Below are 26693 nucleotides of genomic sequence, written 5' to 3' on the forward strand. Positions count from 1 at the left end.
CACGGTCTTCTGTTTATTGCACAAATCGTACATGTTTCCAACTGCACCAGTAGAACACAATATTAGGCAGCAGTGGAATAAATCATTGATCAAAAGCCTAAAAGATGCATACAAGAACAAAGAAAAATAGGTCAAGATCTTGAAGGGAGAAAATTGAAAATGAAAAGGAACCAAACTCAATTCACTGTTCAACTGAATACTGCCGATATAGGCTAATGTAACAATTGGGGAGATAATTTACAAAAAAAGAAAAAACAAATTACGTCATCTTTGTCTCTTCATTTTAAAAGTACTTTGTCCTCATATATAATATAAACCTCTGCATCGATACCAATCAAATATTTTGACAAATTATTTCTTAAGTCAAACATAATTTGCTGAAGATGATTTCTTTACAGTTTTAATATATGTACATATCAATTGATCCAACTTCTATAATTCTCATACAAAATGAGAAAAAAGCTGGACTTTATCGCTGCCACAAAAAAAAAAAAAAAAAAATGGCAAGCAGATCTATCCTCCCTTCTTCTGTCCCCCTGGCCTGAATGCTATAACAGACCAAGAGGCCTGAATGGGCAGATGGGCCCAGATATAGAGAATAATGGCTTCTGAAAGCCCACACAGGTCAAAAAGAGAGCCAAACAGCAGTCTCTACATCTGATCTCCAGAGCCTGATCAAACCTCGTTCCTTCTTTATGGAGTCTGATCTCTGGCAGAGGCTGACGGCTGGCATGAGCCGTGGATGTAGGTAGCAGGACCCGAGGCTTAGGGCCTCATCATCAGGGTTCCTCAAACAGAAAAGTGAGAAACCTTTTGGATGTATATACTGTATGCATTTTGCAATGAGACCATCCAGGTGGTCCTCAGTAGCCCTCCAGCTCACCGTCTCAGCGAAATGTACTCTCAACGGAAGAGAGGATGGCTTAGGGAGGGAGGGGCTGAGGGAGGGGTGCTCGTCCAGGAGGAGTGTAAAGGAGAAGGATGGGGGAGGAATCTTTCTTTTTCCTTGCTACAGCCGGAGCTGTTTCAGACATTCCCGCTAAGTGCAAATCCCAAACTAAACAACTAGAGTCAAATGTACTCTCAGAGAAAGAAAGTACACCTTGACGTCACTGAGGTTGTTCCGGGGGCCAGTGTAGCCAATGTTTCATAACATTGCATGGTTGGCCGCCAAACGAACACTTTGTCTAAGAAAATCACACCATTTATCCCTGATTAAAGTGCACTCAGTAGCGTGGTGGGGGTTGGGCTGAGGGATACGAAAAGCAACACAGCAGAGTGGAAGGGAAGAAGTCACCTGGTATAAATAAGCCATCTGGAGGCGAAACTGATTGGCCACGTGCTGATGTTCTGAAACTAACTTCGAGAAGAAGAGGGTGTAGAAAGTGTAAGGGGCTCGGGTTTCAAATCTATGGAGTGAATCACATTTGGGGGATGATCAGAGGTTAGAAGGTGTATTTCCCATCCCTCCATTTCTGCCATCACCAACAGAAAAGTACGAGGGTGAGGGGTTGTTAAGAAGAGTGGGGTAAATGTGTGCTCTGATGTTCAGCAGATTGTGAAATGTGTGTGTTGTTGAAGTGGGTAAGTTCTTAGGGGCTTGGCAGAGCACATGTATGGGTGTACGAGTCCAAGTGGTTGTCTAGGGATGTGTGCATTCATCAGCCTCCCTCTAATACAGGTCAGAACAAAATCAGGGTTGAGACTATTTGCATCAGCAGACTGTATGAACAAAAATGTCTACAATTCAGTCCCTGTCGGATAAGAAATTCGATTTTGTGTCTTGGTTTATACGAGTCACCCTCCCTACCCCTTAGCTGTGTGTATGTACTTATGTTTGCCTGCGTGTGTATGCTGTGTGTGTATATGTGAATACCTTTACTGTTACTTATCTCAGTGTTCATGTGTGTCGATAGTGCCTGCCTATGTGGATAAATTCTAGGGCAATAAAGAGTGTGTGTGTGTGTACTCTCACATGTCTCTTTGGCTCAAGAGGACATGCACTGGACGTGGTCTGGCCCTCCGTCCTCTTCATCAGAGGAATCTGGAGAGCTCCACGATTCATCAGTGTCTCCCTCTGCACCCTCGCGACGTGTCTGGAAAAGAAAAGGGAGGGAGAGAGGGAAAGGGAGAGAGAGAGAGAGAGAGAGCGGGGTGTAGTGATTTGATTACTGGAATAGAGATTACACATGGTGGGTGGGTTGTGGCGTGTTCAACTTACCCTCTGGGGCCGTCTGTTTCTCATGTGCCTCATGAGGAACCACAGGAGCTGTGTGTCGTACTGGTCTCCATGGCGAACACTGTCCTCGTCACGCTCACGCTTGTTCTTCTTCATCACCTGAACGACCACAACAACAGTCACATCAATACTCACAGCTTTGGTATGCAGTATTCAAATCAAACTTTGTCACTTGCGCCGAATACAACAAGTGTAGACTTTACCGTGAAATGCCTACTTACAAGCTCTTAACCAACAGTGCAGTTCAAGAAGAGTTAAGAAATGATTTACCAAATAAAGTAAAAAGTAATAAAAAGTAACACAATAAGAATAACGAGGCTATATACTGGGGGCAGCAGTACCGAGTCAGTGTACAGACTAATTGAGGTAATCTGTATAGGTCTTGGATGGCAGGAAGCTTGGCCCCAGTGATGTACTGGGCCGTTCGTACTACCCTCTGTAGCGCCTTATGGTCGGATGCCGAGCAGTTGCCATACCAGGTCGGTGATGCAACCGGTCAGGATGCTCTCCATGGTGCAGCCGTAGAACCTTTTGAGGATCTGGGGACCCATGCCACATCTTTTAAGTCTCCTGAGGGGGAAAAGGTTTTGTCGTGCCCTCTTCACAACTGTCTTGGTATGTTTGGACCATGATAGTTCATTGGTGATGTGAACACCAAGGAACTTGAAACTCTCGACCCGCTCCACTACAGCCATGTCGATGGTAATGGGGGCCTGTTCGGCCCACCTTTTCCTGTAGTCCACGATCAGCTCCTTTGTCTTGCTCACATTGAGGGAGAGGTTGTTGTCCTGGCATCACACTGCCAGGACTCTGAACTCCTGCCTATGGGGCGTCTCATCGTTGTTGATGATCAGGCCTACCACTGTTGTGTCATCAGCAAACTTAATGATGGTGTTGGAGTCGTGTTTGGCCACGCAGTCGTGGGTGAACAGGGAATACAGGAGGGGACTAAGTACACACCCCGAGGGGCCCCAGTGTTGAGGATCAGCGTGGCAGATGTGTTGTTACTACCTGGGGTCGGCCCGTCAGGAAGTCCAGGGTCCAGTTGCAGAGGGAGGTGTTTAGTCCCAGAATCCTTAGCTTAGTGATGAGATTCGTGGGCTCTATGGTGTTGAACGCTGAGCTGTAGTCAATGAACAGCATTCTCGCATATGTGTTCCTTTTGTCCAGGTGAGAAAGGGCAGTGTTGAGTGCGATTGAGATTGCATCATCTGTCGATTTGTTGGGGCGGTATTCGAATTAGAGTGGGTCTAGGTTTTCCGGGAGGATGCTGTTGATGTGAGCCATGACCAGCCTTTCAAAGCACTTCATGGCTACCGACGTGAGTGCCATGGGGCGGTAATCATCTAGGCAGGTTACCTTCGCTTCCTTGGGCACAGGGACTATGGTGGTCTGCTTGAAACATGTAGGTATTACAGACTCTGTCAGGGAGAGGTTGAAAATATCAGTGAAGACACTTGACAGTTGGTCCACGCATGCTTTGAGTACACGTCCTGGTAATGCATCTGGCCTCGCGGCTTTGTGAATGTTGACCTGTTTAAAGGTTTTGTTCACATTGGCTACCAAGAGCGTTATCACCCAGAACAGCTGGTTATTTCGTGCATGCTTCAGTGTTGCTTGCCTTGAAGCGAGCGTAAAAGGCATTTAGCTCATCGGGTAGGCCCACGTCACTGGGCAGCTTGCGTCTGGGTTTCCCTTTGTAGTCCGTAATAGTTTTCAAGCCCTGCCACATCCGACGAGCGTCAGAGCCGGTGTAGTAGGATTTCATCTTAATCCTGCATTGACGCTTTTCTTGTTTGATGGTTCGTCAGAGGGCATAGCGGAATTTCTTATAAGAGTGCGGATTAGTCTTCCGCTCATTGACAAAACAGCAGCTCTAGCCTTTAGCTTGATGTGGATGTTGCCAGTAATCCATGGCTTCTAGTTGGGATATGTACATACAGTCACTGTGGGGACGACTTCGTCGATGCACTTATTGATGAAGCCGATGACTGACGTGGTGTACTCCTCAATGTAATTGGATGAATCCTGGAACATATTCCAGTCTGTGCTAGCAAAACAGTCCTGTAGTGTAGCATCTGACCACTTTCGTATTGAGCGAGACACTGGTACTTGCTGCTTTAGTTTTTGCTTGTTAGCAGGAATCAGGAGGATAGAATTATGGTCAGATTTGCCAAATGGAGGGTGTGGGAGAGCTTTGTATGCATCTCTGTGTGTGAAGGAAAGATGGTCTTAGATTTTTTTTTCTCTGGTTGCACATGTGACGTGCTGGTAAAAATGTTGTAAAACTGATTTAAGTTTGTCTGCATTAAAGTCCCCGGCCACCAGGAGCGCCACTCCACTTCTGGGTGAGCATTTTCTTCTTTGCTTATTGCCTAGAGTTGGTTGAGAGCAGTCTTAGTGCCAGCTTCGTTCTGTGGTGGTAAATAGACGGCTACAAATAATAGATGAGAACTCTTGGTAGATAGTGTGGTCTACAGCTTATCATAAGGTACTCTACCTCATTCCTCGAGACTTCATTCATTGTAGACATCGCGCACCAGCTGTTATTGACACACCACCACCCTTAGTCTTACCAGAGGTAGTGCCTCTGTTCTGCCGGTGTATGGAAAATCCCGCTAGCCCTATATTGTCCGTATCTATCGTCTCGGTGAAACATAAGAGGTTACAGTTTTTATTGTCCCATTGGTAGGATAATCGTAAATCATCAATTTTATTTTCCAATGATTGCACATTAACAAGAAGAACAGATATCAGTGGGAGTTCACTCGCTCGCCTACGGATTCTCAGAAGGCTGCCCGATCTGCAGCCCCTTTTCAGGCGTCTTTTTACGCAAAAGGCGGGAATCTGGGCCTGTTCCAGTGAAAGCAGGATATCCTTCTCGTCGGACTTGTTAAAGGATCATAAGAGACGGTAGCAGCAACATTATGTACACAATAAGAAAAAAAATAAGTTACACAAAACGCAAAAAAAATAACTAAACTAGCACAATTGGTTGGGAGAATGTAAAACGTCAGCCATGTTCTTCGACGCCATCAAGCCTATATGTCGTGGGAATGTTTGGGATATTGGTGATATGTTGTGGTTTGTGTGGATAGAATGGTATGAACCGTACGTCTTTGAGGCCCTTGAGCCCTGTGAGATTCTCGGCAGTGGGGGACCACAGTTTAACGTCATGATCCAAACCACTGGTGGCCAGACCTGGGAGGTGAGGGTGGGGCTCCAGGCAGTTGACCTGGGAGCAGAGGATGAGACAAAGTGTGAAGTGACAGATTGAGATGAATGAGTGAAACTGACACGGTACAATTTTGTTTGAGAGTGTTGCTTGCCCTCGCCAGCTTCTTCAAGCACCGCACACAGCTTCCCATCCACCATCCCTCCTTCCCTCTCTCACCACTCCTCCTCGGTCTCCCTCCATGAACTGGACAATGCGAGCGGAGACCTTGTCCCACAGGTAGATGTGTCCACAGTCACTGCCACTGATCACAAACTCACTGCTAGGGCCATAGAAGTTCACCCCTTTCACTGTGAAACGGAGAAATAGAGAGGTCCAGAGGTTAGAGCGTTGGGCCAGTAAGCAAAAGGTCGCTGGTGCGAATACCCGAGCAGACAAGATGAAAAATCTGTCAATGTGCCCTAGAGTGAGGCACATAGATCTAATTTGCACCAGGGGCGCCGTAGTACAATGGCTGACCTGTAAAAATAACAAATTTCACTGCACCTATCCGGTGTATGTGCTGCTGTTTTCTTTACTTATAATTGACTAGTTCATAATCATTCCTTCCCCTTTTGTCCCCCAGTACCCGTAGCGTTGTTGCGATGGCCCTTGTATCTCCTGCGGTAGTCTGCACCGTCACTGTGGCTGGAGTCAAACAAGTAGATATCCTCATCGTTGTAACTAGTCAGGAGCTCTGAACAGACAGACCGAGAGAGACATGGTCACTGATGGGGGAGAACAGACATGAGGACAGTCATAACAGCAAGAGTCAGAGGACCTCAGAGTTGTGAATAAAAATGTGTTTGAGTCATGAGCTTTACCTGTGCCATCATGACTGTACACTAAGCAGGTAATGTTTGTTTTGGACTCGCTGGATACCAGGTGAGATGGACAGAACTTCTTCAGTACGCCATTATTTTCATTCTCATTAATCTTCCTCTGGTCATATATCCTAAAAAGGTTGAAGATGAGGAGAGGTAAGAGAGAACATAGTAAGAATGTGCAGAATCCAAAGAATGCACTTTGCACTTCCTCTGCTTTACGATTCACCTATGAAAGGGATTTGAGTCTCACCTAACATACTGATCTCTCCCACCCACAGCAAAGTGGTGTGTGTTGACAGGGTTCACAAATATGGTGTACAACCCCACTTTCTTATCCCCCTCCTTCACCACCACCAGTTTACTGAGAGAAAAGGAAAATAGTAAAACAAAGTGAGTAAAGGGTTAAACGGCTGTTATGTTATACATTGGGCCTGGAGTTATTCCTGGTCTGGTCACATGGTCAGGGAAAACGAATGACCTTAGTACAGTAATGTCCAAGTGATCTTGCATTAAGGCGTTAATCACTCACTTGGCAGGCCGGTCGAGGCGCAGGTCGATGGCAAACACTATGGCGTCCTCCCCAGCCGACAGGAAGGTGCAGGGAGAGTCTGGCTCCAGGGCCAGCTGACACACAGACAGAATAAACACAACACACTTAAATCACCTCAGGTCTTCGCTTAAAAAGGCTTAAAACTACTGCATCTCAAATGACAACCAGTTCCCCACATTGTGCCCTACTTTCGACCAAAGCTGCCATACACTGAGTGTACAAAACATTAAGAATACCTGCTCTTTACATGACATAGACTGACCAGGTGAATCCAGGTGAAAGCTATGATCCATCTTGATGTCGATTGTTGTTGATCCCTGCCTACAGACAGAAACTTAAACAAGAGGCTCCCACGCTGAGGTCTGTCCAACGCTGGTCCGACCAAGCTGACTCCACACTCCAAGACTGCTTCCATCACGTGGACTGGGACATGTTTCGTATTGCGTCAGATAACAATATTGACGAATACGCTGATTCGGTGTGCGGGTTCATAAGAACATGCGTTGAAGATGTCGTTCCCATAGCAACGATAAAAACATTCCCTAACCAGAAACCGTGGATTGATGGCAGCATTCGAGTGAAACTGAAAACGCGAACCACTGCTTTTAATCAGGGCAAGGTGTCTGGTAACATGACCGAATACAAACAGTGCAGCTATTCCCTCCGCAAGGCTATCAAACAAGCTAAGTGTCAGTACAGAGACAAAGTAGAATCTCAATTCAACGGCTCAGACACAAGAGGCATGTGGCAGGGTCTACAGTCAATCACGGACTACAAGAAGAAACCCAGCCCAGTCACGGACCAGGATGTCTTGCTCCCAGGCAGACTAAATAACTTTTTTGCCCGCTTTGAGGACAATACAGTGCCACTGACACGGCCTGCAACGAAAACATGCGGTCTCTCCTTCACTGCAGCCGAGGTGAGTAAGACATTTAAACGTGTTAACCCTCGCAAGGCTGCAGGCCCAGACGGCATCCCCAGCCGCGCCCTCAGAGCATGCGCAGACCAGCTGGCCGGTGTGTTTACGGACATATTCAATCAATCCCTATACCAGTCTGCTGTTCCCACATGCTTCAAGAGGGCCACCATTGTTCCTGTTCCCAAGAAAGCTAAGGTAACTGAGCTAAACGACTACCGCCCGTAGCACTCACTTCCGTCATCATGAAGTGCTTTGAGAGACGAGTCAAGGACCATATCACCTCCACCCTACCTGACACCCTAGACCCACTCCAATTTGCTTACCGCCCAAATAGGTCCACAGACGATGCAATCTCAACCACACTGCACACTGCCCTAACCCACCTGGACAAGAGGAATACCTATGTGAGAATGCTGTTCATCGACTACAGCTCGGCATTCAAACCATAGTACCCTCCAAGCTCGTCATCAAGCTCGAGACCCTGGGTCTCGACCCCGCCCTGTGCAACTGGGTACTGGACTTCCTGACGGGCCGCCCCCAGGTGGTGAGGGTAGGCAAAAACATCTCCTCCCCGCTGATCCTCAACACGGGGGCCCCACAAGGGTGCGTTCTGAGCAGGAAAATAACCTCACACTCAACGTCAACAAAACTAAGGAGATGATTGTGGACTTCAGGAAACAGCAGAGGGAACACCCCCCTATCCACATCGATGGAACAGTAGTGGAGAGGGTAGCAAGTTTTAAGTTCCTCGGCATACACATCACAGACAAACTGAATTGGTCCACTCACACAGACAGCGTCGTGAAGAAGGCGCAGCAGCACCTCTTCAACCTCAGGAGGCTGAAGAAATTCGGCTTGTCACCAAAAGCACTCACAAACTTCTACAGATGCACAATCGAGAGCATCCTGGCGGGCTGTATCACCGCCTGGTACGGCAACTGCTCCGCCCTCAACCGTAAGGCTCTCCAGAGGGTAGTGAGGTCTGCACAACTCATCACCGGGGGCAAACTACCTGCCCTCCAGGACACCTACACCACCCGATGTTACAGGAAGACCATAAAGATCATCAAGGACAACAACCTAAGTTGTTAAGTGGCTGCTGCCAACACACTGACATTAACACTGACCCAACTCCAGCCACTTTAATAATGGGAATTGATGGGAAATGATGTAAATATATCACTAGCCACTTTAAAAAATGCTACCTTATATAATGTTACTTACCCTACATTATTCATCTCATATGCATACGTATATACTGTACTCTATATCATCGACTGCATCCTTATGTAATACATGTATCACTAGCCACTTTAACTATGCCACTTTGTTTACTTTGTCTACATACTCATCTCATATGTATATACTGTACTCGATACCATCTACTGTATGCTGCCCCGTACCATCACTCATTCATATATCCTTATGTACATATTCTTTATCCCCTTACACTGTGTATAAGACAGTAGTTTTGGAATTGTTAGTTAGATTACTTGTTGGTTATTACTGCATTGTCGGAACTAGAAGCACAAGCATTTCGCTACACTCGCATTAACATCTGCTAACCATGTGTATGTGACAAATAAAATTTGATTTGATTTTATGTCACTTGTTAAACCGACTTCAATCAGTATAGTTGAAGGGAGGAGACAGGTTAAAGAAGGATTTTTAAGCCTTGAAACAATTGAGATATTGATTGTCTATGTGTGCCATTCAGAGGGTGAATGGGCAAGACAAAAGATGTGCTTTTGAACAAGGGATGGTAGTAGGTGCCAGGCGCACCGGTTTGTGTCAAGAACTGCAACGCTGCTGGGTTTTTCGAGCTCAACAGTTTCCCGTGTGTATCAAGAATGTTCTACCACCCAAAGGACATCCAGCCAACTTGACACAACTGTGGAAAGCATTGGAGTCAACATGGGCCAGCATCCCTGTGGAATGCTTTTGACACCTTTAGAGTCCATGTCCTGACGAATTGAGGCTGTTCTGAGGGCAGGGGTGGGAACAACTCTATATTAGAAAGGTGTTCTTAGTAATGTTGTAAACACTCCTTGTAGGGTTCTGGTGGTCGAAAGTTATGTAATATATGTAGAATAGGGTTTCATTTGAGCCGCAAACTGAAGTCTGGCTTCTTGAACAAATGTTGAAACTCATTATCACGAATACAACCACACTCCTGAGGTATACACATGGTCTCCATACCTTGTGTGCTGCCCCTTTATGCTGAGCCACTCTCTTGGTGTTCTTGCAGCGCTGAGTGGCAGAGAGCTCAGCCACTCTGATCTGACCGTCCCGGGCACACATGGCCAGGGTGGAGTCTCCACTGTGTGGCAGGAACTTTGCCTGGGGAGGAAGAAAGGTACATTTCAACATCTCTCAAAAGTCCCCTACCACATTTATAGCTTACCTTTCTCATTTTACAAACAATAAATGGCTGTCTGTCAAGAACACAAGAAATGTTGCACTTTTCTACAATCCCATCCTATCCTAGCCTGATTGTCCTCTCCCCTAACCTGAAAGACGTTGCTCTTATGCCCGCTGTCAAACTCGAGCTCAGCACGGCGACGTGCCCAGTCCCACACTACCACCCGCAGGTCATCACTGCCGGAGGCCAGGCGTGTGCCTGAAGGGTTGAAGTGCAGGGTGTTCACACAGCCAGTGTGTCTCTCCAGGCGCCCCTGGAGCTCCAGCCTCTGGACCAAGCCTCGTGCACCACACACATGCCTCACAAACTGGTGCGAGCCCCGGCCAATCTCCCTCGATTTCAGGGAGGGCACAGCCCGCCATGACAGCCTGCTGAGGTCACGCAGCTCCGCCCCCAACCACGAGTCCATGGCCTGCTCGTCCTCTTCCTCCTCTTGATCTTCCTCCTCTTCCTCATCCTCGTCATCCTCGTCAGAGCTGGAGGAGTGGTGGGCGGTGCCACCACTCGGGCGGTTCCTCTTTCTGGCGGCCCGCTTTCCTGCATCCCTCTCATTCACTCTCTCTCTTCTACCTCCCTCGCTCTCTCGCTCCCCTTCCTCGGTCAGCGAGTAGAGGCCACTGCCGTCCATGCTGTCTGTGTCCTCCTCCTCCTCTCCAGGCACCCTTGCAACCTTAGCATCTGGCATTGGCTTGTTCTTAGCCTCGTCTCCTGCCTCTCTGGGAGCTACGGGAAGCATTTGGGCAAGAGAGCAAGTTGTCACACATTGAGTAAAAAGAGTTACTGTCAAGAAGTGTTGAGGAAACTCATCCATTGTAAAACAAATATTAAGTGTATAATATCAAAGTCATGGTGTCCTGTGTCGTGGCTAGATGTTGAACTATGACAGCTATTTGCTATAGTCCTCTCCTACTACCTGCTTGAGAGCCAGAGTGTCCCTCTGTGGCTGCGGAAGCATCTCCCTCCCTTCGCTGGTCTTCTCCTGGATCTGGCTCCTCAGACCCATCTGAAAAACAAACGTACAGAGATGCCCACATTAGTTTTACGTAGCAGGTTCTGGTGGAGTTAGTATTTCCAGTTAGCCAAAAGCAGAACATGGAGTAGCCAGCCAAATAGAAAAAGTAGCCAGCAAGGGAATTCCGGGCTTGGGCCAGAGGATGTGAATGGAGTGGAGCGGGCCGAGCGTCTGCCTTCTCTTTCGCTCCGGTACTGCTCAGCCACGAGCTCTGGGCATGCTCTGCACACCATTTTTCATTTCCTTCATCATTGTTCTTTTAAATTAGATCTATTCTGTTGTATTTATTTAAAAAAAATATTTAGCAGTTTGTAAGTTGTCTATCAACTGTAAGTTGGAAATCGCCACAGAGCCAGTTACAACTAAAGTATCTGATAATCAATAGAGTAGAGAAAAAGCTATTTGTTTTTTTTAACACAGTGGCCGCATCTCACCAGGTAGGTCCTTGTTTAACAGCCTACGACATCAGGTTGAAATGTTGAAGCTTCTTACAATAGCCTACTTCCAAACCAAATGGTACATAGTCACAAAAGTAGATGGGGTGTTTGTTAAATTATTAACAAAAAAATGAATGGAGCTAATTTAGAGCTGCATTTTTCTTTCCTGTGAGCGCTGAGGTATTTTTGGGGAAGTGGAACAATATAGAATTGCAGGAAAATGGTTTGTGCACCACCACTTTTACACAAAGTCAGGCACCCATGAATAAACCTACAGGTAGGATGGAAGAATGAGGCAGGTGTTAAACATGGGCTTTGCTACACGGAAAGCAGCAGTTGACTACTCCATTGTCAACACTTTACTCAAATCAGTAGGCCTAGAGTAGCCAGCCAAATAAAAAAACTACAGGGTTCTACATATTTTTGCTGAAGGAGCTCTATTTTGGTGGCCTCGAGTACACAGCGAAATGACTAAATACTGTCATGACTGTCCTGTGAGGATCTGAAAGGGTCAGATCACAGTAATCAGACCCTCTCTCACCCACAGAGAAGTGGAGGGAGCTGGTGGGGGGGGTTGACACCTCACACTCTGTTGTAAATCAAGGAGCGAGAACATCCCTCGCCAAATTTCACAGAGGAATGTGCTTTGTCCACACAGAGGTTTCCCACCGAAACTAACACGCTTTAAAGCGGATAATGGAAAAATATTCCTAACAGAGAATGTGGGGAATGGTCAGTAGTGAACTATACAGTGTTTCCTCCTTTAAAAGTTGCATCATACTGCCACACACCTTGCAGGCTGCTGCAGCATTCTATAGCATGTTATTTAATTGTCAGCCATTTTTTTACATTAATGCGAGTTAGTGCTAGTTTGACCACCAGATGGCATCTTTGAGAAGCATTTGATAGTCTCCCATATTGGCATTACTAGAGAATTTCAAACCTTTTTTGTAATAACATAGTACATGGGATTGATTTTAAGAAATTTGGCTTAATAAATTGTATTAATATTATGGTCTCTCTATTTAGAGAAAAACGAAACCCTCGGGGTTTCCTTTAGGATGGAATGGAAAACATGGCGCTGTACAACACGACGGTCAGGAGTAGGCTACAGCACAAGAGGATTGGAGGATTCTAAATTGTTTGCCTTCATTAAACAACTTTGTTCCAATATTTCTGTCAATCAATTACATTTATTCGCATAGTAATTTATTATGGATCCATAACTAAAATCAACATCTGCATTTTGAAAGAGTATTTTTATCATTATTTTATTGCCGAAAGCATAAAGATGAAGAAATACAGTACTGTACATTATATGCTTTTATATTTGGATAATAAAGCATTGAAAGCATTTTGAAGATATAAACCACCTGCATTTGTTTATTAGGCTACTGTGCAGTCTGACAAGTATTCATAGTAAACATGCTTGTCTCAGAGCAGCGCGAAACCGTGCTGAAATAGACATCCACAGCGGGAAGGCATATATATATATATATATATAAAAACAAGATTTTGGAGATTATTTTGTTTAAAAAAAAGTGAGCTATTGTAATCTGAATAAAGGCCAAAATAATATTTATAAAGGCCATAATATAGCCCTTCTAATAGGCATAATGTGTAGTTTCGAACCAATGAATAATCTGACAAAGAACTTTGCGTCCTGCAGGCCTAGGCATGGATCGAAGCTGGCGAGACATTCAATGACTATAAACTAATCAAAATAAAGAAAGTCGCAAACTCCATGTGTAATCTCCGAGCAATTTAATGGGTATTTACCAACATTTTGGCATCACTGTGCCTTCCTCAGGGTAATGTCATGAATACTTGAACCAGGTTAAGTAGAACCACAGTGCAATTAGTGTAACCAATGACAGTAGAGTGAGGGGTGTGTCATAATGATTAAGTTAATTCAAATTAATTTGTGAAGCTGTTTAAAAATAGTATATGACATTAAATATATTATTCTATTGTTACATAGAAACATAATAGAATATTGTACATCATATTAGCATCAACATACATTATTGTAGTATACTGGAGTATTTATCCTGTCTTATACAGTGTCCTGTGTGAATTTAAGTATGCTCTCTCTAATTATTTCTCTCTCTCTCTCTTTCTCCCTCTCTCTCAGGACCACCTGGCCTGATGACTCCTTGCTGAGCCCAGTCCACCTGGCTGTGCTGCTGCTCCAGTTTCAACTGTTCTGCCTGCGGCTATGGAACCCTGACCTGTTCACCGGACGTGCTACCTGTCCCAGACCTGCTGTTTTCAGTGGTAGAGATACTCTGAATGATTGGCTATGAAAATTCAACTGACATTTACTGCTGAGGTGCTGATCTGTTGCACCCTCGACAACCACTGTGATTATTATTATTTGACCCTGCTGGTCATCTATGAATATTTGAACATCTTGGTCATGTTCTGTTATTATCTCCACCCGGCACAGCCAGAAGAGGACTGGCCACCCCTCATAGCCTGGTTCCTCTCTAGGTTTCTTCCTAGGTTCTGGCCTTTCTGAGGAGTTTTTCCTAGCCACCGTGCTTCTACAACTGCATTGCTTGCTGTTTGGGGTTTTAGGCTGGGTTTCTGTACAGCACTTTGTGACATCAGCTGATGTAAGAAGGGATTTATAAATAAATACATTTGATTGATAGTGATTTCGCTCTGTGCGCATGAGCCACATTTGTAGTTCCCATTTGGGATAGGTGTCAGGAGTGTCTCAGTGGGCATGTCAGATCTCACCAAACTATTTCCAATATTGTGACCACGCTTATAGACCACCATTGGGGGTTCCTTGAAGGGGTGTGCGATTTTTTGGTCTGATTGCAGAATATGCCACTGCTTTTTCAGGATTGCTTTCATTTTCTCCGAACCCTTGGTGTACTTAGTGCATGAGACGGTTGCGTTGTTTTTCTTCTTTGGTTGAGTTTAGTAATTCCACTCTTTTTGATATATTTTCATCATTGCAGCATCAAAGGTTTTGTCCTTGTGCTTCTCTTTTTTTTAGCATTGCTGTCACAATCTGACTGGTGGCCACAGATTCGTTTAACCCTGCATAACTGGCTATATGGTAGACCATTCTTGAGGGGAAGGGGATGCATACTATCCGCACATAGCAAGGTATTGCGATCTGTGGGCTTTGTGTACAAGTGTGTGTAATGCATCATTATCTTTGATGATCCATAAGTCCAGGTAGTTTATTTCTCTCATCAGTCTGCATGGTGAATTTGAGGTATTCAGAGCTCTCGTTTAGTAGAGTTTGGAATTCATTTAGTTCCTGCTGACTTCCTTCCCAGAACACAAAGACATCTATGTATTTTTTCCATAGAAGTATTTTAGAAAGTAAGGGGCATGTCTCTGTTTTAAAAAGGAATGCTTCTTCAAATTGTCCCACATACAGGTTTGAACAGTTGGGGGAAAAGGGGAGCCCATGGCTACACCCCGAATTTGAAGGAAAAAGTCTGACTCAAAGACAAAAGTAGTTATGGGATAATACCAGTTCAGTAAGTTGTAAGATGCAATCATTGGATGGAGCAAGGGTAGAGTCTCTCTGCTGAAGGAAGTGTTGTAGCGCCTGCAAGCCACAAGTGTGTAGGATGTTAGTGTACAAGCTCTCCACATCAAGTGGCCAGCAGGGTGCCCCCTGGTATCCTTCCTAAGCCCTCTATCAATGAGATCATGTGACTAGTGTCTTTGACTTAAGATGGGAGATTCTCAACCATCGGTTTAATGTGGTACTCCACAAATTTAGAAATGTTGGATTTTAGACATTCAATGATGTCATCTTCATCGACTAATCAACAGTGGACATTGAGCAATTTGCTCAAAATTGCAACAGAAAAAAAAGGAAGAAGATCAAGCAGGCCGAGTCCCAAGCATCCGCTCACACTCCATGTGTGGGGGGGGAAATTTCTCGCCAGGGACCAGTCCCATATTTGATTTTTGATGGTAAGTTTGGCAATTTACAAAGCAAAATGTACATAAAATATTGTAGCCTACACCTCACGGACTGTTGTGTGTTCCACAATAAATTTACTCTTGCCTCCTTTTTCAGGTATCATGGCTCAAGATTTCTTTGAGGAAGAAATCATCAAGAGATATGCTGGACCCTATGTCAGAGGTGTTTCTGGGACCACATAGTTTCTATCAAGGTAGGATTATAGCGATATTTTGTTACGTTTAGGCCCATTTACATGTATATTTCTATTATTGTACCTAATGTTGGCTGTTAGGTTTAATGTCTTTATTTCTTCTCCAAATGCAGACCAAAACACACTGCCGGCCCCGGGTTTGCGTTGCAAACGAGGACATAAATTGGGTCAAGACGCCAGCAGAGTAAGTAGACCTTTGTAGTAAAATAAAGGTTAAATGAAATGACAGACAACACCTTCGGTAGGCCTACAGTATATCTAAAAATATTTTCTCTCATCTCTACATGTAGGTCTCCTGATTTAAACCCGATCGAACTTGTCTGGCATCAACTGAAAACATTCATCCGTAACTTTGCCAAGCGGACAAGCAAAGATTAACTGGTCAAGGCCATCAAGATGTTTTGTCTAGAAGAATTGACAATACAATGCAACAAATGCATTGACCATCTCACAAAAGTTTTTTACCTGTGGCCGTGGAGCTGGGTGGAAGTGTGACTAAAATGTTGTTTAAATAAACATCTGCATTTGAATGCATTTTTTCTCGTTATTTAATTAACGAAAGCATAAAGATGTTGATGAAGAAATACTGTACTGCTGTTTTGAGTTAGAAATATAACACTTTAGAGGACTTAAGCATTGAATGCATTGCAAGTGAAAGGATTTTCACAACAGTAGCCAGGATATAAAACGGATATTGCCCTGCTAATAGGAAACATTTGCATGATGGGCAACACCTGCTGAGAGTACTACAGTACACTTGTGAAAAACAAGTGTTTGAAAACCTGTTTTCAAAATGCCTCCAGTTGTCCATCACTACTGTAAATAAAAACACAGCATCTTGTTTACATTCTTTATTGCAACCACAATGTCACAAATCATTTGTATCTACCTTTCCAATTACTTTTGTAAATCCCTAAACTCTAAATGTGCGCTTTTCATTATTAGCTACATTGCACGTTCGAACGTGCAGACTTTTTTCCTTTAAATTATGTTTAATGTAGGATTCTAACATTTTTGACCAGTTGCAATTGTAAGTAGGCCTAATAAAAAAATCCTACTTCTATTAGGCTGTTAAGCCTCAGCCTACCTCAGCCAGTGAAGACATTTTATATAGGTCTAGGCTCCGAGTAGACTCCAATTAAGCCCTCTTGTTGTTTGTAAAGTCAAATTAAAATGAAGATGATTGTTGAAATGAATTACTCAACTGGTGTAGGTTTTCTCAATCGGTTGGTGTGCAACACTTACATAACAAGTTTTCAGCACCAACCACTGTTTTCCTCCTATTGATTGCGCTACGGTTGCCGCCGGTTGTTTTTTGAATTGAACCTTTATTTAACTAGGCAAGTCAGGTAAGAACAAATTCTTATTTACAATGACGGCCTACCCCGGCCAAACCCGGATGACGCAGGGCCAATTGTTCACCGCCCTATGGCACTCCCAATCATGGTCGGATGTGATAGAGCAGTGGTTCTTAACCTGGGTTCGATCGAACCCCAGGGGTTCGCGGAGTCAGTCTCAGGGGTTCGGCGGAGGTCAAGACACACATCCGACTCATGATTCGTGATGACACGCCCCGCTTGGCCATCATTGGCTGCAGGTGATCACGCTACATCGCTTGGTCTATCTGTGCTGCAGGGAATTTGGTGCGCTCAGTAGTCGACTTGTGACTGTCGTGATGGTACGTCTTGTGATTTCTTTCTTAATATTTTAATCCCTTCATACTTCCTATGTCGAGCAAAAAAAGAAAGTTGTCAGACGAATATGTACAATATGGATTCACATGTATAACGGAACGTGATGGGAGTCAGTGTCCTAACTGCATGATTTGCAATGCCAAGTTGAGCAATTCTAGTCTAGCACCGGCAAAACTAAGAGAACACTTCCTTAAGCTGCATGGAGATGGAAAATACAAGAACACAACACTCGCTGAATTCAAGCTGAAGAGAGACAGATTCGATGAAAAGGCTACTCTGCCTGTTCTCGGCTTTGTACCCATCAACAAACCGATCCTCACAGCATCGTACGAAGTTGCTTACCTGATCGCAAAGCAGGGCAAACCACACACCATTGGTGAAACACTCATAAAACCAGCTGTGTTGAAGATGGCGAATATCATGCTGGGAAAAGAGGCTGAAGTTAAGTTATCCCAAATTCCTCTTTCAAATGACACCATCAGCGACAGAATAGAGGACATGAGCAAAGACATCTTGACTCAAGTAGTTGCAGATCTGATTTCAAGCCCGGGACAATTCAGCCTTCAACTCGACGACACCACAGACGTTTTCAATCGAAGCCAGCTTGCTGTATTCGTGCGCTATGTGATTTTTTATTTTGTAAGCCTCTTACAACAACAACTAAGGCAGCCGATGTGAAGAAACATGTGGATGACTTCTTCAAAGACAACAATCTTTCGTGGGATATGGTTTCTGCAGTTTGTTCGGACGGAGCTCCAGTCATGCTGGGAAGAAAGTCTGGTTTTGGTGCGCTAGTGGAAGCCGATGCACCACACATCATTGTTACGCATTGTATTCTGCACAGGCATGCGTTGGCAACAAAAACCTTGCCTACAAAACTGGCAGAAGTATTAAAAATTGTAGTGGAATGCGTGAACTATGTGCGAACTAGTGCTCTGAGGCAACGCATCTTCAGTGAGCTGTGTAAAGAAATGGGCTCTGAATTCGAGGTACTTCTGTACCATTCTAACGTTCGGTGGTTATCCCGGGGACAGGTGCTGAATCGTGTTTTTGCCGTGCGTGTGGAATTAGCCCTGTTTTTGCAAGAGCACCAACATTGTCATGCAGATTGCTTCAAAAATTCTGAGTTCATTCTCATTTTAGCGTACATGGCTGATATCTTCACAGCTCACAGGAGTCAACATCAGGAGTCAGGACTTCACAGGAGTCAACATCATCGAAGCGGAGGAAAACCTGAAGGCTTTTCAAAAACATTTTTTTTATTCATTATTGTGTTTTTGTGTGAAAATCATGTTTTGATGATTTTGTTCTTTGAACACAGTGATGTTGATGCACGGTTAATTTTGTGCACCAGTAAAATATATACATATGTTTTGAATTTGAAAAAAATCATTTTATTTTTCCAATTAAGAAGGGTTCGGTGAATGCGCATATGAAACTGGTGGGGTTCAGTACCTCCAACAAGGTTAAGAACAACTGTGATAGAGCCTGTATTCGAACCAGGGACTGTAGTAAAGCCTCTTGCACCGAGATGCAGTGCCTTAGACCGCTGCACCACTCGGGAGCCATATATAGTGGGATAAAAAAGTATTTAGTCAGCCACCAATTGTGCAAGTTCTCCCACTTAAATAGATGAGAGAGGCCTGTAATTGTCATCATAGGTACACTTCAACTATGACAGACAAAATTAGAAAAAAAATCCAGAAAATCACATTGTAGGATTTTTTATGAATTTATTTGCAAATTATGGTGGAAAATAAGTATTTGGTCACCTACAAACAAGCAAGATTTCTGGCTCTCACAGAACTGTAACTTCTTCTTTAAGAGGCTCCTCTGTCCTCCACTCGTTACCTGTATTAATGTCACCTGTTTGAACTTGTTATCAGTATAAAAGACACCTGTCCACAACCTCAAACAGTCACACTCCAAACTCCACTATGGCCAAAACCAAAGAGCTGTCAAAGGACACCAGAAACAAAATTGTAGACCTGCACCAGGCTGGGAAGACTGAATCTGCAATAGGTAAGCAGCTTGGTTTGAAGAAATCAACTGTGGGAGCAATTATTAGGAAATGGAAGACATACAAGACCACTGATAATCTCCCTCGATCTGGGGCTCCACGCAAGATCTCACCCCGTAGGGTCAAAATGATCACAAGAACGGTGAGCAAAAATCCCAGAACCACACGGGGGGACCTAGTGAATGACCTGCAGAGAGCTGGGACCAAAGTAACAAAGCCTACCATCAGCAAGGGCATTGAAGATGAAACGTGGCTGGGTCTTTCAGCATGACAATGATCCTAAACTAACCGTCCGGGCAACGAAGGATTGGCTTCAGAAGAAGCATTTCAAGGTCCTGGAGTGGCCTAGCCAGTCTCCAGATCTCAACCCCATAGAAAATCTTTGGAGGGAGTTGAAAGTCCGTGTTGCCCAGCAACAGCCCCAAAACATCACTGCTCTAGAAGAGATCTGCATGGAGGAATGGGCCAAAATACCAGCAACAGTGTGTGAAAACCTCGTGAATACTTACAGAAAACATTTGACCTCTGTCATTGCCAACAAAGGGTATATAACAAAGTATTGAGATAAACTTTTGTTATTGACCAAATACTTATTTTCCACCATAATTTGCAAATAAATTCCTTAAAAATCCTACAATGTGATTTTCTGGATTTTTTTTCTCATTTTGTCTGTCATAGTTGAAGTGTACCTATGATGACAATTACAGACCTCTCATATTTTTAAGTGGGAGAACCTGCACAATTGGTGGCTGACTAAATACTTTTTTGCTCGGCTATTAGACAATTCTTTAGTAAAGGTTGAATAGTCTATTGTTCAGCTAATAGCCCATCCTAGAAATGTTGTGAGCAGAATTTGCTTGTGAAAATCAAATAATAATACTTATTCTCCATTTTCACTCAGACAATGAGAAGACTGGAATAACAATAATGAATGCATTAAAATAATTACCAAAACCAAAAGAAAAACATTGTAGGTTAGAAATTATAGGAGTTAACGGTAAATGTACTACAGGTGATCTATTAATGGGGAATTGATATACACTAACAATCAAATGCAAACAAACAATTCACACAATGAAGTTATGAAACAATGAATGTGCACAAATTGGCGGAAGAGAGCACATTCTGGAGAGAGAAGTGCTTTGTGCATCTGGGTGCATGGTCAATCCGACGTCTGCATTGGCCATGCAGCATTTACGGTGATATGGCCTCAACAGAATTCAGGGCATTCATAAACTCAGAAGAAGAAAAAAAATCCCTTTTTCCAGGACCCTGTCTTTCAAAGATAATTCGTAAAAATCTTCACTGTAAAGGGTTTAAACACATTTCCCATGCTTGTTCAATGAACCATAAACAATTAATGAACATGTACCTGTGGAACGGTCGTTAAGACACTAATGACTTACAGACGGTAGCCAATTAAGGTCACAGTTATGAAAACCTAGCACACTAAAGAGGCCTTTCTACTGACTCTGAAAAACACCAAAAGAAAGATGGCCAAAGTCCCTCCTCATCTGTGTGAACGTGCCTTAGGCATGCTGCAAGGATGCATGAGGACTACAGACGTGGCCATGGCAAGAAATTGCAATGTCCATACTATGAGACGCCTAAGACAGCGCTACAGGGAGACAGGACGGACAGCTGATCGTCCTCGCAGTGGTAGACCACGTTTAACAACACCTGCACAGGATCGGTACATCTAAACGTCACACCTGTGGGAAAGGTACAGGATGGCAACAACAACTGCCCGAGTTACACCAGGAACGCACAATCCCTCCATCAGTGCTCAGACTGTCAGCAATAGGCTGAACTGAGGGCTTGTAGGCCTGTTGTAAGGCAGGTCCTCACCAGACATCACCAGCAACAACGTCGTCTATGGGCACACACCCACCGTCGCTGGACCAGACAGGACTGGCAAAAAGTGTGCTTCACCGACAAGTCACGGTTTTGTCTCACTCACATTTATCATCGAAGAAATTAGCCTAACACTGAGGCCTGTACTCTGGAGCGGGATCGAGGTGGAGGGTCCATCATGTTCTTGGGCAGTTTGTCACAGCATCATCGGACTGAGCTTGTTGTCATTGCAGGCAAACTCAACGCTGTGCGTTACAGGGAAGACATCCTCCTCCCTCATGTGGTATCCTTCAAGGCAGGCTCATCCTAACATGACCGTCCAGCATGACAATGCCACCAGCCATACTGCTCATTTTGTGCGTGATTTCCTGCAAGACAGGAATGTCAGTGTTCTGCCATGGCCAGCAAAGAGCCCGGATCTCAATCCCATTGAGCACCTCTAGGACCTGTTGGATCGGAGGGTGAGGGCTAGGGCCATTCCCCTCAGAAATGTCCGGGAACTTGCAGGCGCCTGTGGAACTTCTACAGTTTATGTCTCAGTTGTTGACTCTTGACTCTTGCTATGTTCATAAAAATATTTACACATGTTAAGTTTGCTGATAATAAACGCAGTTGACAGTGAAAGGATGTTTATGTTTTTGCTGAGTTTACGTCTTGCGCTTCACGGAGCAGTGCAGAGCTGTTGACAAGGAAGTGAGTTTATGTTTATACAGGATGTACCGCCCCCACCCACTGTCAACCAATCATGTCAATGCGGAGCTATACAAAGTTAATATTTTGGTTTGCTTGTCCCGATGGTTTAGCATGGACATATAACCATGTTGCATGATTTATGAATGGCAAAGGGATATAGGAGATCGATTTTCAGTCAGTTCGACACTTTTTATAAAACTAGTCAACACTTGCTCTTCAGTTGTCAATCAAAGCACAGTAAATAGGCTGTGCACCACAACTCCGCGTGGTTAACCGACGGCCGGCTCTAATGAAAAACACTCAATGAGGCTGTCTCTCCACTACCTATGGTTCCTGCAGTGAGGATTCAACATCTTAATCACATTTCTTTCATAACTTATCTGCAGATAATTGCCAAAAAGCAGTTAGTAGCCTACCAGTATGCAAATTAAGGAGCCAAATGAACAACCTTCTCACTGATGCAATTCGGGTTTGTTCCGTTGACCTAAACATTTTTATTTTTAAAAGAGCCATTCGTTTGCGAACAACCCAACCCATAACAAGGCTACACTGACAAGTCACTTTAGAGGTCACTGGCAAGTCTCAACATGGGCTTCGAATCCTAGGAAAATACAAACAAGATCTTGCCAGTGACCTCTAAAGTGACTTGTCAGTGTAGCCTCGTTATGGGTTGGGTTGTTCGCAAACGAATGGCTCTTTTAAAAATAAAAATGTTTAGGTCAACGGAACAAACCCGAATTGCATCAGTGAGAAGGTTGTTCATTTGGCCTGATGTGATACCATGGACATGAATACATTATATGATTTCTGAATAGCAAATGGATTTAAGAGATTGACTTTATTCAGTCAGTTCGACACTTTTTATAAACGAGTCAACACAAGCTGTTTGGTCATCAATCAAAGCACAGTAAATAGCCTATGGGTCCCGACTCAGTGGAAGGCTATATGAATCTGCCACAAAACAATAATTAAGTGGATTTCAACTCATCGTTACCACTTACATTACACGGGACGTGTAAATTCACTCACAGGAGACTCATGCTCTCCCTCTGTGAAAATACATTTGACTACAGCCAACCACAGCGTACAAAAATAACACTGGTAGCGAGAGGCGGGACAGACAGCAGACTGACAAACCAGCAGTGTTTCCTTGTCGTCGCTCGCTTTGTGACTGACAGGCGCCTGTCCCATCTATAGATCAGTCAAATATGTATATAGTTTATTCTAGCGGAAGACTTTTCTGACTGGCGAATTGAAACAATTTTATGAAATGATGCCTAGTTAATAAAGTGGAAAAAGTAGCCGACTGACAATGATTCTGTTACCGGCTGTTTAGCCGACAGCCAGCGCTTATGGAAAACTATGCAACAGTGAGGCCTGTGTGATCCCTCACCGTTAAGCACACTGGATTTACCATCTGCCTCTGCCATCCTGTTTCTTTCTTCCTGCGGACAGGAGGAGAGCCTGGAATGAACAGAGAGACAGAGTCAAGTGAATTACATTGTTGGTTGCTTTTGAAGACACCTAATTATATTGATTGGCATTGCAATATGTCCAAACAACTGACTTGACCTTCTAAGTTATAGCAATGTAGCAAGACATCACTCAAGACAGCGAGCCAGTTTTGTCAGCTAGCTAAGGTGACTAATGAACAAATTAAGCTATCATATGATTGAAATCTTGCAAACTAGCTAGCTAAACACATCAGCAACTAGGCCTTAAAGGAAAATTCTACCCCAAAACTATTTTGGTATTTGTTTCCATTGTTGATATAGTCTGAAAATGTTTTACATGTCAGCAATCAAGTTAAGATATATTTCCGTTTCAAAATGCAGACAGCAAAATGCATTAAACCAGCTGTATTTCCGTACTATCTTGAAGACTTGATTGCGGACATGCAAAACATTTTGGGACTATATCAACAATGGACTAATTAAACAAATATCAAAAGATACATTAAGAGGGAAGTTTTCCATTAATGAAATCAAGTGTGCACTTACCTATAGACTGGCAGTTAGTTTCATGTGTATCTAACTTTGCAGCCAGTAGCTTGGAGTAAGCAAGCTGATTTAACGCCACTCCACAGTGAAGGAAGTATCTGATGAAATCCACCAACGGACTAGAGCAGAGACCAGGCTGTGTGTAATCTAGCTCAGACAACATTGATTCGCCCATGATCACTACTTAACGCTAACCTTGTACCTATGTTTGTCCTCTGTAGTCTGTGTTAGATGAAATCCATACTTTTTCAATAAAACACTAATTTTTTAGATTAAATTAGCACCTGCGCATTTGCAAAGGCACGCAACTACAGAGGACAAACATAGGTACAAGGTTTGCGTTTCCTAATTTAAATGTTTTGAAGTATTGATCTGGGGTGAATCGTTGTAGTCTGAGCTAGATTCCACAAAGCCTGGTCTCTGCTCCATTTTGTTGGTGGTTCATCAGAAATTTCCCTCACCATGGAGTGGTTTAGTCCACTAGGAGTAAGCTAGGCTGTAATAGACAATTATTTGGTATATACAGCCTGGAACTGCCTGCAAAATCATGTAAATGTTCCTTACGAGTCAGAATGTTGAATACAATTACATTTGAATGTAGTCTACCGGTTATCTGTGCAGTTTACCCTTCAGATGCTCATAATTTGACACAAAATATCCACAATAAAGTATTGTTGACCCATTTCTATCACATGCACAAAACCATGTAAATACCTGCTGACTTCAGTTAGTATGTATGCATCGCGTGCACATGTTTGCTCATGACCAAAGGCACGTGCACTATAAGGCTGGGAATTTCCAGGGACCTCACGATATGATATTATCATGATACTATATATATTGCGACTCTCATGATTATATATGTATTGCAATTAGTTGTTCCAAACACATTGCTCATGTCTGCTGCAGAGGGACGAGAAAGAACCATGAGAAAACAAGTTTTAGTCAGTCAAAATAAAAGTGCTAAAAACAAATTGGCTCCCTATTTAAAAAATAAGATGGAGAAAAGCCTATGATGATGATTGGTGCAGGTACAGCCAATTTGAGCAAAATAATATTGTCAAGAAGATACATCCTCGAAAAATAATATCCTGATCAGTAACTGTATGGATTGTTCCCCCCGCTTGAACGTTTTCTACGTTGCTGAACAGTTTGTACTGAATGGCACCTTTTCCCAAAACGTTATTGTAGTTCTTGAACTGACAGGCTGTGGCTTGAAGCAATGAGTGACGTTTTAAAAGGGTAGCGGTGCATTTTGAATCTACAACCCAACCCCTCCCCGTTTTTCAACTGCATCGTTTCCATTAATTGAACGTTCTATTACGTTTTAAATGTACTTAACGCTGCCTTGAAGTCGTTTAGATGGTTGTGCGCATGTGTCAGAAATGTCAACTTCAGTACTGGCGCTCTAAAAAGTCGGGTAATCATTGCTTTCCTGTCGATATTTTGTTTAAAACATGTCTACCATCTGATGGACTAACACCACGGACAAACGGTTGAGTACGTTAAATGCAATTTTATAAAACATTCTGGCTTGTGGGGAACATTTATTTACACGATGTTGCAGTCATTAGTTTCAGGCTGTACATACATACAAATGAATTATGTATTACAGCCTGATTAATCAGACGGAGTAAGCTAACTAACAGTAACTATCAAACTAATCTTAGCTACTTGCTGCAGCAACACTGACATTTAACAAAACAGCTGACAGGCCATGTTACTTCAAATTAACCAGAGATAGCTAGCTAAGTATTAGCACGACGTATTCTGCTGGTTGATTTGAAACGCTAATCTACACATGTTGGTACATTTAGTTAAATGTTGTTCAGGACTTTGACCAATTTCACGGTAGTTACCACATATAAACATGCTAGCTAGCTAGCTAGCTAATGTTACCTCTAGTCGTAGGCCCAACGAGGCGCACGTCGTTTAGTCCTAATCTTCGTTGTAATGTATTGTCTTCAAGCTATTACTTAGCTAGCTATAGCATATTGGGTAGAAAATCTTGGGGAAACACACGACATGAGGAATGTGTGTATAAAGAGACAGTCAAATTAAAGACGACGCGTGTTTGCTCTGTTTATGTTTTGACGTACAGCTTGTTATTTTTTTCATCATTCCTTTTCCGGCGAAGGACTTTTTTTCACCGGAAGTTTGTGTACAACAATGCACCGTTCTTATTATACTGTGCAATGCACCGTTTCATCTAATCTAAATATTTTAACTATTTATACAATGTACTTTCTGTAATTAATCATATTTGTCCTACACATAACAATAAGTGAAGTGAAAATGGTTTCCCACCTGTAGTCCATAAACATGGCATCCTGATGCGCATAATAGCTGATATTATTAATAACTATTACAATTTAATAAACTTTAGCGATGGGGAGGTCGAGCAGAGGGGTTTACTACAAAGCAGAATCAATGAGTTAGTCAGCTAACTTGTCTAAATATTCTGAAATACCTTATGTTTTACAAGGATACGCTTGAAATGGGCGTATTAATTGACTCAACAACCAAAAACACAAAACAAAGTTAAGCTTTCTTAATTAATCAGAACATCTATAGTTACGGTGCCTTCAGAAAGTATTCTTACCCTTTAATTTATTCCACATTTTATTGTGTTATAGCCTAAATTTAAAAAAATAATTC

General features: G+C 43.4%; 1 protein-coding gene and 1 long non-coding RNA gene across 3 annotated transcripts; one reads left to right on the top strand and one right to left on the bottom strand.

Annotated features, from left to right (window-relative positions):
- LOC118394982 (DDB1- and CUL4-associated factor 8-like) lies at positions 1-26186 on the bottom strand. 2 transcript variants are annotated; one of them, XM_035788718.2, is made up of 13 exons: positions 25935-26186; positions 23450-23499; positions 11085-11174; positions 10260-10894; positions 9949-10089; positions 6810-6904; positions 6531-6641; positions 6278-6408; positions 6043-6150; positions 5634-5764; positions 5355-5474; positions 2222-2338; positions 1-2096 (listed from the first exon to the last, which is right to left on the bottom strand). In XM_035788718.2, exons 2-13 carry the CDS (start codon positions 23463-23465, stop codon positions 1989-1991), a joined length of 1803 nt encoding a protein of 600 aa, XP_035644611.1. In that variant the 5' UTR covers positions 23466-23499; positions 25935-26186; the 3' UTR covers positions 1-1988. The 2 variants fall into 2 exon arrangements, with proteins under 2 accessions (XP_035644611.1, XP_035644610.1); XM_035788717.2 differs by having other exon boundaries at positions 23429-23499; positions 25935-26185.
- On the top strand, positions 15385-16361 carry LOC118394983 (uncharacterized). The gene is made up of 4 exons (XR_004827867.2): positions 15385-15571; positions 15678-15774; positions 15888-15958; positions 16065-16361. It is a non-coding gene; the product is annotated as an uncharacterized LOC118394983 (long non-coding RNA).
- Positions 26187-26693: the final 507 nt, after the last annotated feature.

This window comes from Oncorhynchus keta, chromosome 15, assembly GCF_023373465.1.
Source record: "Oncorhynchus keta strain PuntledgeMale-10-30-2019 chromosome 15, Oket_V2, whole genome shotgun sequence".
In the NCBI taxonomy this organism is placed as follows: domain Eukaryota; kingdom Metazoa; phylum Chordata; class Actinopteri; order Salmoniformes; family Salmonidae; genus Oncorhynchus; species Oncorhynchus keta.